Genomic DNA, 13,112 nt, shown 5'->3' with positions numbered 1-13,112 from the left:
AAACATAGTCTAAATTGTTAGAAGAACAAGTTATATCATGTGACAAAGTGAACAGTCTTGCATTATAAATTGTGTCAGCTAGACAAAAATAATGAAAAATGCTCATGAATATAGTGAAAATGACTCAATTCTCATAGAATTCTACCTTCATATTCATATTTTTATGTTTATTTATTTTGAGAGAGAGAGAGCATGCAAGCAAGTGGGGGAGGATCAGAGAGAGAGAGAAAGAGAGAGAGAGAGAGAGAAAGGGAGAGGGAAAGAGATCAGACTCCCAAGCAGGCTCCACACTTAAGTGTTGAGGCCGATACGGGCTCCAACCCACGAACTGTGAGATCATGATCTGAGCCAAGATCAAGAGTCAGAAGCTTAACCAACTGAGCCACCCAGGTGCCTTTTCATATTCATATTTGCATGTTGTAATTTTCTAAAATAAATCCAATGTTCACAGTAGTTATCCTTGATTTTTGTTAATAAGAATCATTTTTTTTTTACTTGTTCATAATTTCTTGTTATCCAAAATAATGAAATTACGGAGATAAATTTATTAGGTCACGGTTTGTTTTTCTCTATGATACTTTACTTTTAGATTATAAAAGACATTACAATAATGTGAAAGGTATTTCACAATTACGTATTGCATTTAGTACATTATTTTCATTTGACCCAATAGCATCAATTCATTAAATGATTAATCAACTCTTTAGTATGCTGCTTTTCTTTCTGTCATTAAATCCTGATGAAAGTATCTTATTCCCTGATAGTGTTTTAAACATGGGTTGCTACAAAATGACAATTAAACTAGAGATAACACTCACATTTGAGGACCTTTAATCAAAAGCAATATTTAAAATATCACCAGAGTTCCCATTAATCTAGATCACAACTTTGTTTTTGAATTCTACATTTGATAAAAGTGTTGTTTTATCAAACATTGAACCCTTTCCTCCTTTTGCCCTGCTGATCTCACCTTGTATTTTTAAAAATTCTACAATAACACATCTCTAGAAGTGTGCACCAGTCTAACTTTTATTAGAAACACTGCATGGGCATCATTCTGCAGAATGTTCTTAACACTGTGAGCAGGTTTAGAAAGGGCTGTTCTACTGTCCTTGCTCGCAGGTGATGGAAACTCCCCTCAATACAGAGATCCCCTAGTTCCCTGGGGGTGCAGAGGATGTGAGAACTGATGTCTCCACACCCCATGTCTTCCTCAAAGATTCCCTGGTGTGGAGAGTCTCAGAAGACCAAGCCTCCTGAGCTAAGTGGAGGTCCTCGTTTACTCTGTATTGGCTTTGAACCACCCCACATCCTTCTGGCCAGGTCTTCTCAAGATCAAGATCCCCCAACTCCAGTGCTGTGAAATGTTTCATGAAAAAAAGTTGTGTGGTCAAGTCAGTTTGGGAAATGCTACACACTCTAGCCCTCAGTTCTTGATCATATTACACCACAATGTGAAAAAGTCTTGTGAACCTTTTTTCAGTCCAGAATTTCTTAAAATTATTTAAACAAATGAACTCAGGTTCAAATTTATTTGAATAAATAAACCCAGGAATCTTTTGCTTGGTTTAACAGGACTAGTTAATAACCCAAAGAACTAGTAGTGGGTGGCTCATCCATGTGAAATGCTAACTGACTGCTCTGGGCCTCATACAGCCCAGAAAGGCGTCGATATTACAGCTTGCCTTGGCTCCCCAGCACTCTTGCCCATGTGATTGGCATATTCCTTGAGACCCTAAAATCTCTGAGGTTAATATCCAACAGTTTAAAAGAGGCTGTTAGGCATTGGTAGTAAAGGACTATAACCAAAGATAGCTAGAGTTAAAACAGTATCCAGGAAAGCATGGAGTAATTTGATGGTCCTTTATACTTACTACACTCAGATCCTATCCTCTCTTTCATGGTCCATTCTAGAAGAATAGCTTCTCTCTCTCTCTCTCTCTCTCTTTTTTAAAATTTTTTAATTTTTTTAAGGTTTATTCATTTTTCAGAAGAAGAGCATGGGGGGGGGAGGGGCAGAGAGAGAGGGAGACACAGAAACTGAAGCAGGCTCCAGGCTCTGAGCTGTCAACACAGAGCACAACACAAGCCTTGAACTCACAAAGTGTGAGATCATGACGTGAGCCAAAGTCAGATGCGTAACCAACTGAACCACCCAGGTGCCTCTAGAAGACTAGCTTTTCAGAGGTGCAGACAGCTCAAAAAACCTTTTTGGGAGTAACCCAATGCAGCAGAACACTGGCTCTGACATCAGAAAACCATTTAGATCAAACTTGCCATTCACTGGCTAAAATCAAAAAGACAGAAAGTAACAAATATTGGCAAGGATGTGGAGAAAGAGAAGCTCTCATACAGTGTTGGTGGAAATATAAATTGGTACAGCCACTGTGGAAAACTGTATGGAATTTCCCCCCAAAATCAAAAATAGAAATACCATATGATCCAATAATTCCACTATTGGGTATTTACCCAAAGAAAATGAAAGCACTAATTCAAAAAATATATATGCACCTCTACGTCTATTGCAAGAATTATTTATTATAGCCTAGGTATAGATGCAAACTAAGTGTCCAGTAATAGATGAATGGATAAGAAAGATGTGGGGTGTGTGTGTGTGTGTGTGTGTGTGTGTGTGTGTGCTCACGTGATGGAATATGACACAGCCACAAAAAGGATGAGATGTGCCATTTGAGAAAACATGGATGGACCTAGAGTATGTTCTACTAAGTGAAGTAAGTCAGACTGAGAAAGACAAATACCATATAATTTCACTCCTATGTGGAATCTAAAAAAAATGAGTAAACAAAAAGCAGAATCGGACCTATAAATACAGAGAACAAACTGATGGTTGCAAGAAGGGAGGGAGATGGAGGGGTTGGGCAAAATGGGTGAAGGGAAATGGGGGGACACAGGCTTCCAGTTATGGAATAAATAAGTCCCAGGAATAAAAGGCACAACATAAGGAATATAGTCACTGATGTTGTAATAGTGATATATGGTGACAGATTATAGCTACACTTGTGGTGAGCACAACAAACATATAAACTTGTCAAATCACCATGTTGTACACCTGAAACTAATGTCACATTGTGTGTCAGCTCTACTAAACAAGCAAACAAACAAACAAACAAACAAACAAAATCCCTGCCATTCATTAGCTGTATGACCTGGTGTAAGTTACTTACCGCCTTTGAGTCTCATTTTTCTCATCTATAAAATGGGAATTTGCTATTGAAAGTAAAATGAGTAAAAGTGCCTAGCACAGTGTCAGACACATGGATACTTAACAAATGCGAGTTCCTTTCCCTCTGTCTCTGAAAGTGACTTTCCAGTGCTCTTGTGACCAACTCGAGGTAGAGCTTGGCCTAGGGTCTAGATCTTCTGGAGCTCCATCCAATGCTTTTTCCATACTGTCTCTTCCCATCACGAGGACCAGTACCAATTCCCTGTGTATTCATTCCTTCATATGATATGGACAATATGGACATAATAGATAGTTGATCCAGGGCCAAGGGGGGAAGAAATTCCTAACAAGTGGGTATCTCAAAATGTTTAATAGGATATTTTTTAAAGTTTATGCCCTTGCAAAGAGTAATAGAATATAGTTGTTGTACCCAAGATCCCATAATTTCTGGAAGTATACATTCCCAGTAGATGGCAGCATTGTTTCATTTACTTTTGTCTAAAAGGTTGACAAGCATATTGGTGGCTGGTAATGCTAGTTACAGTTTCACTAATGAAATACTGCCCCTGCATGCCCCTTTTCCTCCGTTTAGTTTTTTTCTCCCTTGAAGAAAGTAGACAAAAGTTCACATGTTGTCACTAAGACCTTTTCTCTTGAGTAGTGATTTTTTAAAAAAGAAAGCAGGGCGCCTGGGTGGCTCAGGCAGTTAAGCATCTGACTTCAGCTCAGGTCATCATGATCTTGGACTCTGTGAGTTTGAGCCCCATGTTTGGCTCTGTGCTGACAGCTCAGAGCCTGGAGCCTGCTTTGGATTCTGTGTCTCCCTTTCTCTCTCTGCCCCTCCCCTGCTCACGCTCTGTCTCTCTGTCTCTCTCTCAAAAATAAATAAACATTAAAAAAATTGTAAAAAGAAAAGAAAGAAATGTTTCCTCAGCTGACTAGGCTGTACTTCCTGTTCAGAGGCTACACATTCTTTTATAAGCCTGGTCTCAAGTGAGGGGCCCTGCCTTCAAATTCTTCCTTCCTTTGACCTCCACTCACTGCAATCTAGCCAAACATTTGTTTAAAAACTCTCTTGGCTCTTAGGGCAGAGTTGCTTTGTGTTGGTCTTAAAGGTAGCTCCTCAGGATTTTAGCCTAACAGAAGCTGATCTTTAATCAATGTTCTGCAATGCCTTATAGAGGCCGTATGCAAATAATCCCCCATCCATCCCAGGGCAAACAGACTAAAGGGGGAAGTCCATGCCGCATTAACGTGTAAATCAGAGTGCTTTCAACTGACCCCTGATGGATTTTCCATATGCTTCTAAAGAGCTGAGCCTGGAAATGCAGAGGTTGAAAGACAGCTGGATATCGAATCTGAAAACTCTAAGTGTTTTTGGCCAGGGCTTACTGCTGACCTCTGTTTGTGTGTTGTTTCAGCTGTGTTTTTGGCTATGTTGGGGAGCGATGTCAGCACCGGGACTTGAAATGGGAACTGCGCCACGCTGGCCAAGGGAGACAGCGGCAAGTCACTGTGGTGGCCGTCTGCGTGGTGGCGCTCGTCTTGCTGCTGCTGCTGGGGCTGTGGGGGGCGCACTGCTACAGGTGACCTTTTCTATCCATTGGCACTTCCTTTTTTTAAGTGTTTATTTATTAGACAGAGAGCGCGTGAGCGCGCGTGTGCATGCGGGGGAGGGGCAGAGAGAGAGGGAGAGGGAAGGAGTCCCCAGCAGGCTCTGCGCTGTCAGCACAGAGCCCCATGAGGGGCTTGATCCCATGAACCTGTGACCGGTGCCCAAACCTGAGCTCAACTGACTGAGCCCCCTGGGCCCCTCCGTTACAACCTCTTTCTTGCTCCTCCCAGGAGAATGCCTGCCTCCCTGAGATGAACTTTTGTTACAGACTTGCTACATTTATTTAAAAGGTGTGGTTAACAATAAAAGACAACAAGAAATGTCTCAGGATTTCACTGCTCTGAAACATCAGTGGTTTTACTTTTCCTTGTTCCACTCCAGTCTTTGTCAATGTATCTGTGTTGTTTATGGGGCTGTTAACTGAGCATAATGCATTTTTACATTCCACTTTTTTCTCTTAGCATCACATGCTTCCCCCCATAGGCTACGTAATTAATTTCTCATGGCTGTCTTCCACTGAGTCAATTTTCTGCAAATTATTACTTCTGTTCAAGAGAATCAGTATTTTCCCTCACCCAGAAGTTCCTTCAGTTTTGTTTTTTGAGTAATTTCAAGGTGAAACTTAAAAACTGTGGAACAAAAATATTTATACGTTTAATTAAAAAAATAATGCTACATTAAGGTGAAGGAATAGGTATCACATTGTTTGCTTATTTTCCATCAAAAGTTTTTTTTAAAAAAATGTTTATCTTTTGAGAGAGAGAGAGAGAGACAGAGTGTGAGAGGGGGAGGGCCATAGAGAGGGAGACATAGAATCTGAAGCAGGTTCCAGCTCTGAACTGTCAGCACAGAGCCTGACGTGGGGCTGGAACCCACAAACAGCGAAATCATGAACTGAGCTGAAGTCAGATGCTCCACTGACTGAGCCACCCAGGTGCCCCCATTATGTTCCATTTTCTTAAAAAATGACATCATCCTCCACCATCATCAATGTTGAAAAGCATTTTATGTGCTATTGTAGTTTCTGCTGTACAAAACTATTGAGTCAAAACACGTTTGGGGTAAAGAGGACTTTTTATCTAATTCAGTTTCATCATTATATGGCTAAAGAGCCTAAGTCTCATTTAGCAGTCCCAGTTCTCTGGGAATGTAGGAAATACCTATCCCACCATCTGCAGATAAAAATCCAATCACGTTTACCAGCGCTACACAACCACTCAGGAGGCTAGTGTCATGCATTGTGGAGAATTTCAGAATGTCATCCAAGATGTGCTTGTCTGAGATCCTGCTATATCTTAGTGTTGTGGCTAACAGCATGGGCTCTAAGAGTCAAACTACACAGGTATAAGTCTCTGTCATGCTTAAGTAACATCAGGCATGTTATCTAAAACCTTTGTATTCATTAATTTCCTTTGCTATAAAATGGAAGCAAAGAACAGTACTTATCTCAAGAGTTATTGTAAAATTAATTGAATTAATTTAACTGAAGAGTTTAGTGTAGAACTGGCATATAGGACTTAATAAACACTATATGTTATTAAGATGATGATTTTTTTAGGAACTGTAATCTTTCCCTAAAGACTAACACGTTCTAAACCCTTTTATTTACATCTTGAGACACACGATTCTCAAGCACAAACTTGAAATTTGTAATTCAGAGTGCCAACAATAACCATTTCACTTTTTAGCCTGGTACTGGATTTGTGGAAAGAATATTGAATAATCAAGATTTATTCCATTGGACAGAATGTCGAAAGAAAAGTAGATGCTTGGCAAATAGTGTAGAAAAAATGGAAACAAGAAACTCAAGTTCATGTGTGCTATAATTATTAAGTATTTTTTCTTATTCTATGGGCTATGACATAGTAAATAAGTCTTATGTTCTGTTGATGTTCTTCAGAGCTCTGGGTTGAAAGCTAGTGTCAGATTGCTGGCTTTTTGGACTTAGAACTCAAAGACCAGCTCAGCTGGTCTGTGTAGACTTTATATACAAATAAGAACATTTTTGGCTTCTGACCCCCATTTACCTAAGTCAAAAGTGATAAGAACTATTTCTTCACAAAACAAAAAAACAAAAAAACTCATCAGAACGCCTTCTTTTACTTTTTACTGGAATGCATCCAGAGCTGCAAAGTTCTTTCTGAGCAAATCTATGGTTACTTACTTAATAGTTCTGGTCAGTGGAACTGATAACCCAAATTTTCAGCTATGTGTTTGACTGCATTTGTACTCTGCTATATTGATTCTGAGAAGATCAAATTAAAACTGCTTGTCTAAATATTGTCATGTCACTAAAGTATACCAGTAAGTACAGATCTTAGGCATGTTGAATGATTTTCTTTAAATTTTTTTATATTGTTTATTTTTTGAGAGAGAGACAGAGTGTGAGCAGGGGAAGGGCACAGAGAGTGAGGGAGACACAGAATAATCTGGAGCAGACTCCAGGGTCTGAGATGTAAGCACACAGCCCAAGATGGGGCTTGAACTCACAAACTGTGAGATCATGACCTGAGCCTAGTTGGATGCTTAACCGACTGAGCCACCTGGTGCCCCTGAATGATTTTCTTTAAAGAGTTATAATCAGTTATTTCCTCCTTTTGTATTACCCCTTGCATGTCTTGTCTAGATTGAGCACTTAACACTCTTTGGTATATCTCTCAAAAGTTTGTTTGTGGAACTAAGTAATTTTTTAAATGTTGTAATATTACTTCATAAAGCTTGATTTCTTGGAAGGACCTCCTTGTAAGAAAATCAACAGGAAGACTTCTGTCACAACCTATAACTTTGTTACTTTGCAACTTGGAACTGCTTCTGTTATCCACTTGCTTCAATATTTTCCTTGATGCCTTTGATTAAAAACAGTAACAGCCCATACCACCACCCAGTACCATCTGTCACACTGAACTCACAGTTTCTAGAATGGTTTTCATAGGAGTGCCTACCTTCCTTACTACTCTTGATCAGATGTCCAGGCAGGCCTATTTGATAGATGGTCACACTCCTAGAGGGACTTAGCTGCCACCTGCCCAAGACAGCAGCACTGTTTCAGAATCTTGAGCTGGCTAGTGATCTTTGCCATAACATTTCCTTCATTGCCTTGCGTTAAATGGCTGTTCAATACATTATGTACCCATCTCTCTGCCTCTAGAGGCTACTGCTTTGGAGACAGGGATCGCAGCTTAATATTAGATCTCCCTCCCTTAACTTCCCTTCCCCTCAGTGCATGACACCATGCCTTCTATAGACTTTGTGCTTCATGTTTGTCAAACAAATAAGTGTTTATAAAGCTAGATTTGGAGGCGAGAGACCTATTCTGTTTCCTAGCTTGGCAAGTATGGGATAGTATTCTCTTGGGTTCTCCACTGTGTGTCCTTGCATCTGATGCTTTTGAGCAGCAGAGGGCGCCAGGCCAATGGAAGAGGCCTAGGTTTTGTGTCATTGTGACCCAACTCCTAAGTTGCCTTTGGTAGCTGTGTGCCTTGCGTGAGTCACTGCTATCTTCTAGTCCCACTGGCTTCACTTATAAAATGGAGCTAACATAGCCTGTGTCATAGTTGCCGTGATATTATTTCCATAGACACTCCCTGCCGCCCAAATTGTAAGTCCATTAAGGTAGAGACTTTGCTGTTGTTTCTCCACTTCTTTATCCCCAGTACTAGGGTAGTACCTGGGATATAGTTAGTAGTCAGTATGTACACATGAGTGAATGAATGCATGGCTCCCTGCCCCCTGGCCCACAACATCTCAGAGAACCTTGGAAAAAATGAAATATCATCTGGAAAGTTCCAGAGAAAAGAATACCTTAAAAACCCCAAGTTATGCTCCTAGCTTTCTTAATATTTCTTCTCTCTCATACATTGTAAGTACCTATGTTTCAGTAGCAAAAGCGGTTGTCCCTGACCATCGCTAAAAGGGTTCTGGTTGTGTTTTGTTTTGAAATTGTCTCACATTTTGGCTTTATTGCAGAACTAAGAAGCTACCATCAAAAAATTTGAAGAATCCTTATGAAGAGTCGAGCAGAGAAGTTAGTAGGCCTACAGACAGCGAGGCAGGGATGGCCTCTTGTCCCCAACCTTGGGTAATGTGACCGAAGGACATGAAGCAAGAAATTGGCTTCATATGGATCCTGGTTCATTTTTTTCTCATTATTTTTTTCTGTCATATACCTTCTTTCTATAACTTATACTTTTATGGGTGATGTTAAAAGTCTTTCCCAATTTTTAGGTAATCTCTTTCAAATGGATGTCTTAAAAACCCAAGATTATGCTCTCATTTTCTTTTTTTTTTAATCTTCTTTCTTCTTCTGGTTTCTCACTGTAGATGTTTATTATTTATGTATTTATTTATTTATTGAAATACAGCTGATGCTCTAATTTTCTTAATATTTCTTTTCTTCACATACATTTTTAAATCTGTAAAATTCAGCAGCAAAATTGTTGCCAGACTTAGCAAATAAAAATATAGGATACCTAGTTAAATTCATACTTAGCACTGAATGTTAAATTTAAATTCAAATTTAACTCGGTGTCCTATATTTTATCTGGCAAATCTACACATTTTCGTTTCTTTCTTTCTTTTTTTAAAATCTACACATTTTCCTAAAAGCATAATGATTGGGAAGTTCAAAATGCTTCATAAATCACCCACTTCAGCAGTTGATCTTGGAACAGTACACGACAAGTTTGGGATAGGCTCAGCTCTCTTAAAACTGTTGGAATTTCCATTTCCAGACACCTGTCAGAGTAACTTGACTAGTTTAGTGTACTGCTGGCAATATTTGTTGTATACATTGCAGATAAGGCTGGAATATGTGGCAGATCCATGGGGGTGGGATTGAAACCTGCGGGCGAATAGGGAAAAGATTATTAGGAAGATATTACGGAAGGGTGGAGATTGCCTCCATTCCCACACCATTTCCCCACTCCCCCACCTTCACTTCACTGTGCTTTCCCAGAGAATAGCTCTCTCATGGCCACAATTTTACCTAACAGGTGATCATTGTCCCTGCTTCTTATAGGCATTCAGTGTATACTTATTTTCTGGCTGAAACTTGAGTACACAAACAAAGTAAGCAATGTGAAGTCTAGCTTTACCCTCCTAGTAATTGGCTGTCTAATCTTCAGCAAGTCATTTAACTCCTGTTTCCTCTTCAGGACACTGAGGCGTTTGGATTCAGTGGCCTCTGAGACCACTTCTGTATCTCCAGATTTAATAAGTGTGTGCTTCTGGGTGGACTTACCTATAGAATGTCCTCAGTTCTTTGAGACCTCATGACTATGCAGACTTCTAAATGACCATTATTGCATATGTTGGTCTAGATGGTATTTCATTCAGGTTTTGGGTAGCAAGTTTAATTCATGTTGTTGAAATCATGGAAGAGTGAGAGAAACAATCTCTATCTAGTTTTTAAAAAATCAAAAACACTTGCCACTGTTATGAGCAACTTGTTGGCTAAGAGCTATACTAGGAGGTCTCAGGCTGCTGAGCTCTGTCCCCCTAGCCATCCTGTCTGCTGTAATTGTCATCGACACCAACTGCTGCTGTAGATATTAGTGGGAGTGAGAGAGAGCTGAGCATCTGAACTAGCAGGAGAAGGAGCAGAACCGAATCTGGTTCTATCAGCTGCCTTCCCCAGCTCAGCCCAGAATTCTAGGGCTTATGTTCTTCTGGAAGAAACACATGTGGCTGGAAAATTTGCAGTGCAGAGGACTGGATTTTGACTTCAGTCAGAAATAATGAGTATGCGCCCTTAAACAGTGGGTCATGTAGTGCTTTTGCAATATATTGCTACAGAGAGACCATTAATGAAGAGAAAGCAGTGAAGGATAATTAGCACTGTGGAAAATAAGAAAATGAAAACACATGTTCATGGGATTCACCAACATTTCTCTCCCTACTCATTATTCTTCCTATACTTTTCTCAAAGGGAAATATTAGCAGGGAGGTTTTTTTGTTCCCTTTTCCTCATTGTATTTCTGAGTCTGGGCTCGTTTCTGTAGAAAGCCCATTTCTGAGCCAGCAGAGCATGATCAGCTAAAATCTTGGGGCAGTCCCTCTGCTGAGTTACTCACTGGTGAGGAAGGACTTGCAAATTACATCCTTTGTCCTCCACATGAGATAACTTATTTTCTTTAATTTTATCATCGATCTTTGTGTGTGTGTGTGTGTGTGTGTGTGTGTGTGTGTGTGTGTGTGACCAATTCTTTATTTTAATGTTTATTTATTTTTGAGAGAGAGAGAGAGAGAGCATGAGCAGGAGAGGGACAGAAAGCAAGAAGGAGAGACACAATCTGAAGCAGGCTCCAGGCCCTGAGCTGTCAGCACAGAGCTTGACATGGGGCTCAAACTCACAAGCTGTGAGATCATGACCTGAGCCGAAGTCAGATGCTCAACCGGCTGAGCCACACAAACACCCCTTGATCTATTTTTTTTATTGATCTATTTTAATAGCTAATCTATCTAGTGTGAATGTGAGCCAGTGAACTCTGGTTAGCCTGCATCGCAAGTGCCCAGTCAATTGTGGATAATACCATAAGGACAAAATAATCAATTTTTTGACCAAAGAGAAATGCTGGATTTTTCTGGGCCTGCCTTTTAGAATTCTTGTTCCCAAGCTCTTCAACTATGAAGAAGCATTTGGTGGATCCCTGAAAAATAGTAGTTCTACTATTAGTTATTATTACCCATTAATGACCCCAAATTCCTTAGAACTTGGTAGCAGGTTTAAATGAATTTTATAAACTAAACACATACACATATTTGAACACATTGGATCACATACACATATGAGATCTTATTTGGCTCTTGGGCAAGGGTTAGAACACTATGGATTCTTGGATTGCTTAAAATAAAACAGTGGTATCCTTGGGATCCATGACCCAAAAGTTGGGATTCCAGAATTAGAATAGATTCTTCACTAAAGCCATTGGTAGTGCCTAGTTGCTTTAATAGAGTATTCTCTATTAAATGGCTAGTATGTATGAGTAGAGTAGTATGGCTCCTGAATTTTCCATTAGCAAGAGCAATAAATTTGGCAGGGCCTTTCAACTTTCACATTCCATAGGATGAACATAACGAAGCCATAGACTTTGGTTTAATGTATGTTGAGATAATTTGTGAATTATAGCAATGTCCTCTCTCTCCTTCCCTCTCTTGTATTCTCTGCAGTTTGTGGTTATAAAGGAACACCAAAATCTCAGGAATGGAAGTCAATCTATGGCCCTCAAGGACAGTGAGGCAGCAGATGTTAGCCAGTTTTCCTCTCGGGAGACAGGTGAATGGCTATCTTTACTTGGATCCTGAATGTTTTCCTTAATGTGAAAGTCTCAAAGAAGCACAAAAACAATGGTTAAGCTGTATAAGCTATGCAAGCAGCTGGGTTGTATTGGAATGCCCTAGAACTTAGAGAAATGTGTTTGGATTGGATTCCTATCTTATGTGAGGTTAGCACGTTTGCTCAAAACTCTGGTCACATACCAGTCTGCTAGATCACTTGGAGCAAGCACACAATGAGTGACTCCTTACTTGAATTAAGTTGGGTTTTGAGGTCATTCTTGGGGTTTGGGATCTGTATTGGTAGCTGTAGGTGTAGTTCCGGTGAAATTATAAATGGCTCCAAGAAAATGTGTTCTGTGTTCTACTAGGAAGGTTCTTCTGAATTCAAATTGATCTGGGGGTCCTCCTGGGGATTTGGGAGTGTTCAAGTCTTCTCAGGAGCTAGCCCTCAGCCAGATGCCTGGCCATCTGTGAAGTCCATGGCTACTGGGAGAGGGGCCATAAAATCAACCCAGGTTCTCAGGCTTCTCTGGAACTCAGTCTGCTTCACGTGGAAATGGAGTTAGACACCCTTTAAAATAATACTTTTGCCAAGGGTTGCATTATGACATCTTGGGCATGGGTCTCAGATGTCAGTTTTATTTCATAATTCAGGGGGCAAAGTTGAACATGTTTTGAATCCTACGCTGTTAGAAAGGTTCAAAGAAACTTTGAGCCAACATAAAGTTTCTCTGCTGAGAGGGGCTTCAACTCTACTTATATTTTTTGACATTTGCTTTTTGTAAATATGCTTGTTACCATACTCTCCTCTTCAGATATCCATATGGAGAGAACATGGGATTCTTGTTTTGAAAAACTCACTCTACACTTCTGTCTCATACATGTATTGTCATGTAACCCAAATTCAGTAAAACTTTTTTTCCTTGAGGAAAGCCCTGGATATTATGGTACACTTAAGAATTGAATATTAAAATTATAGTAAATATAGTTTTACATATAAACTGTTATTAGTGTTGTTACTTGTGTAATGAACACATT

General features: G+C 39.8%; 1 protein-coding gene across 6 annotated transcripts in view; it reads left to right on the top strand.

Moving 5' to 3' along the window:
• Positions 1–13,112, top strand: part of EGF (epidermal growth factor) — a 95,274-nt gene that overhangs the window by 80,205 nt on the left and 1,957 nt on the right. For 5 of the 6 annotated variants that reach the window (XM_019417609.2, XM_019417596.2, XM_019417585.2 and 2 more), the window contains 3 exons: positions 4,606–4,770; positions 8,766–8,877; positions 11,967–12,072. In XM_019417609.2, coding sequence (XP_019273154.2) covers positions 4,606–4,770; positions 8,766–8,877; positions 11,967–12,072 — 383 coding nt within the window. The remainder of the gene's footprint in view (positions 1–4,605; positions 4,771–8,765; positions 8,878–11,966; positions 12,073–13,112) is intronic. The other variant, XM_019417604.2, reaches the window with a different exon arrangement.

The sequence above is a fragment of the Panthera pardus genome, unplaced genomic scaffold, assembly GCF_024362965.1.
Source record: "Panthera pardus isolate Hobbes unplaced genomic scaffold, ASM2436296v1 HiC_scaffold_13, whole genome shotgun sequence".
NCBI lineage: Eukaryota > Metazoa > Chordata > Mammalia > Carnivora > Felidae > Panthera > Panthera pardus.
Note: the sequence above shows the minus strand (reverse complement) of the source record. Positions and strands in the feature narration are given on the sequence as shown.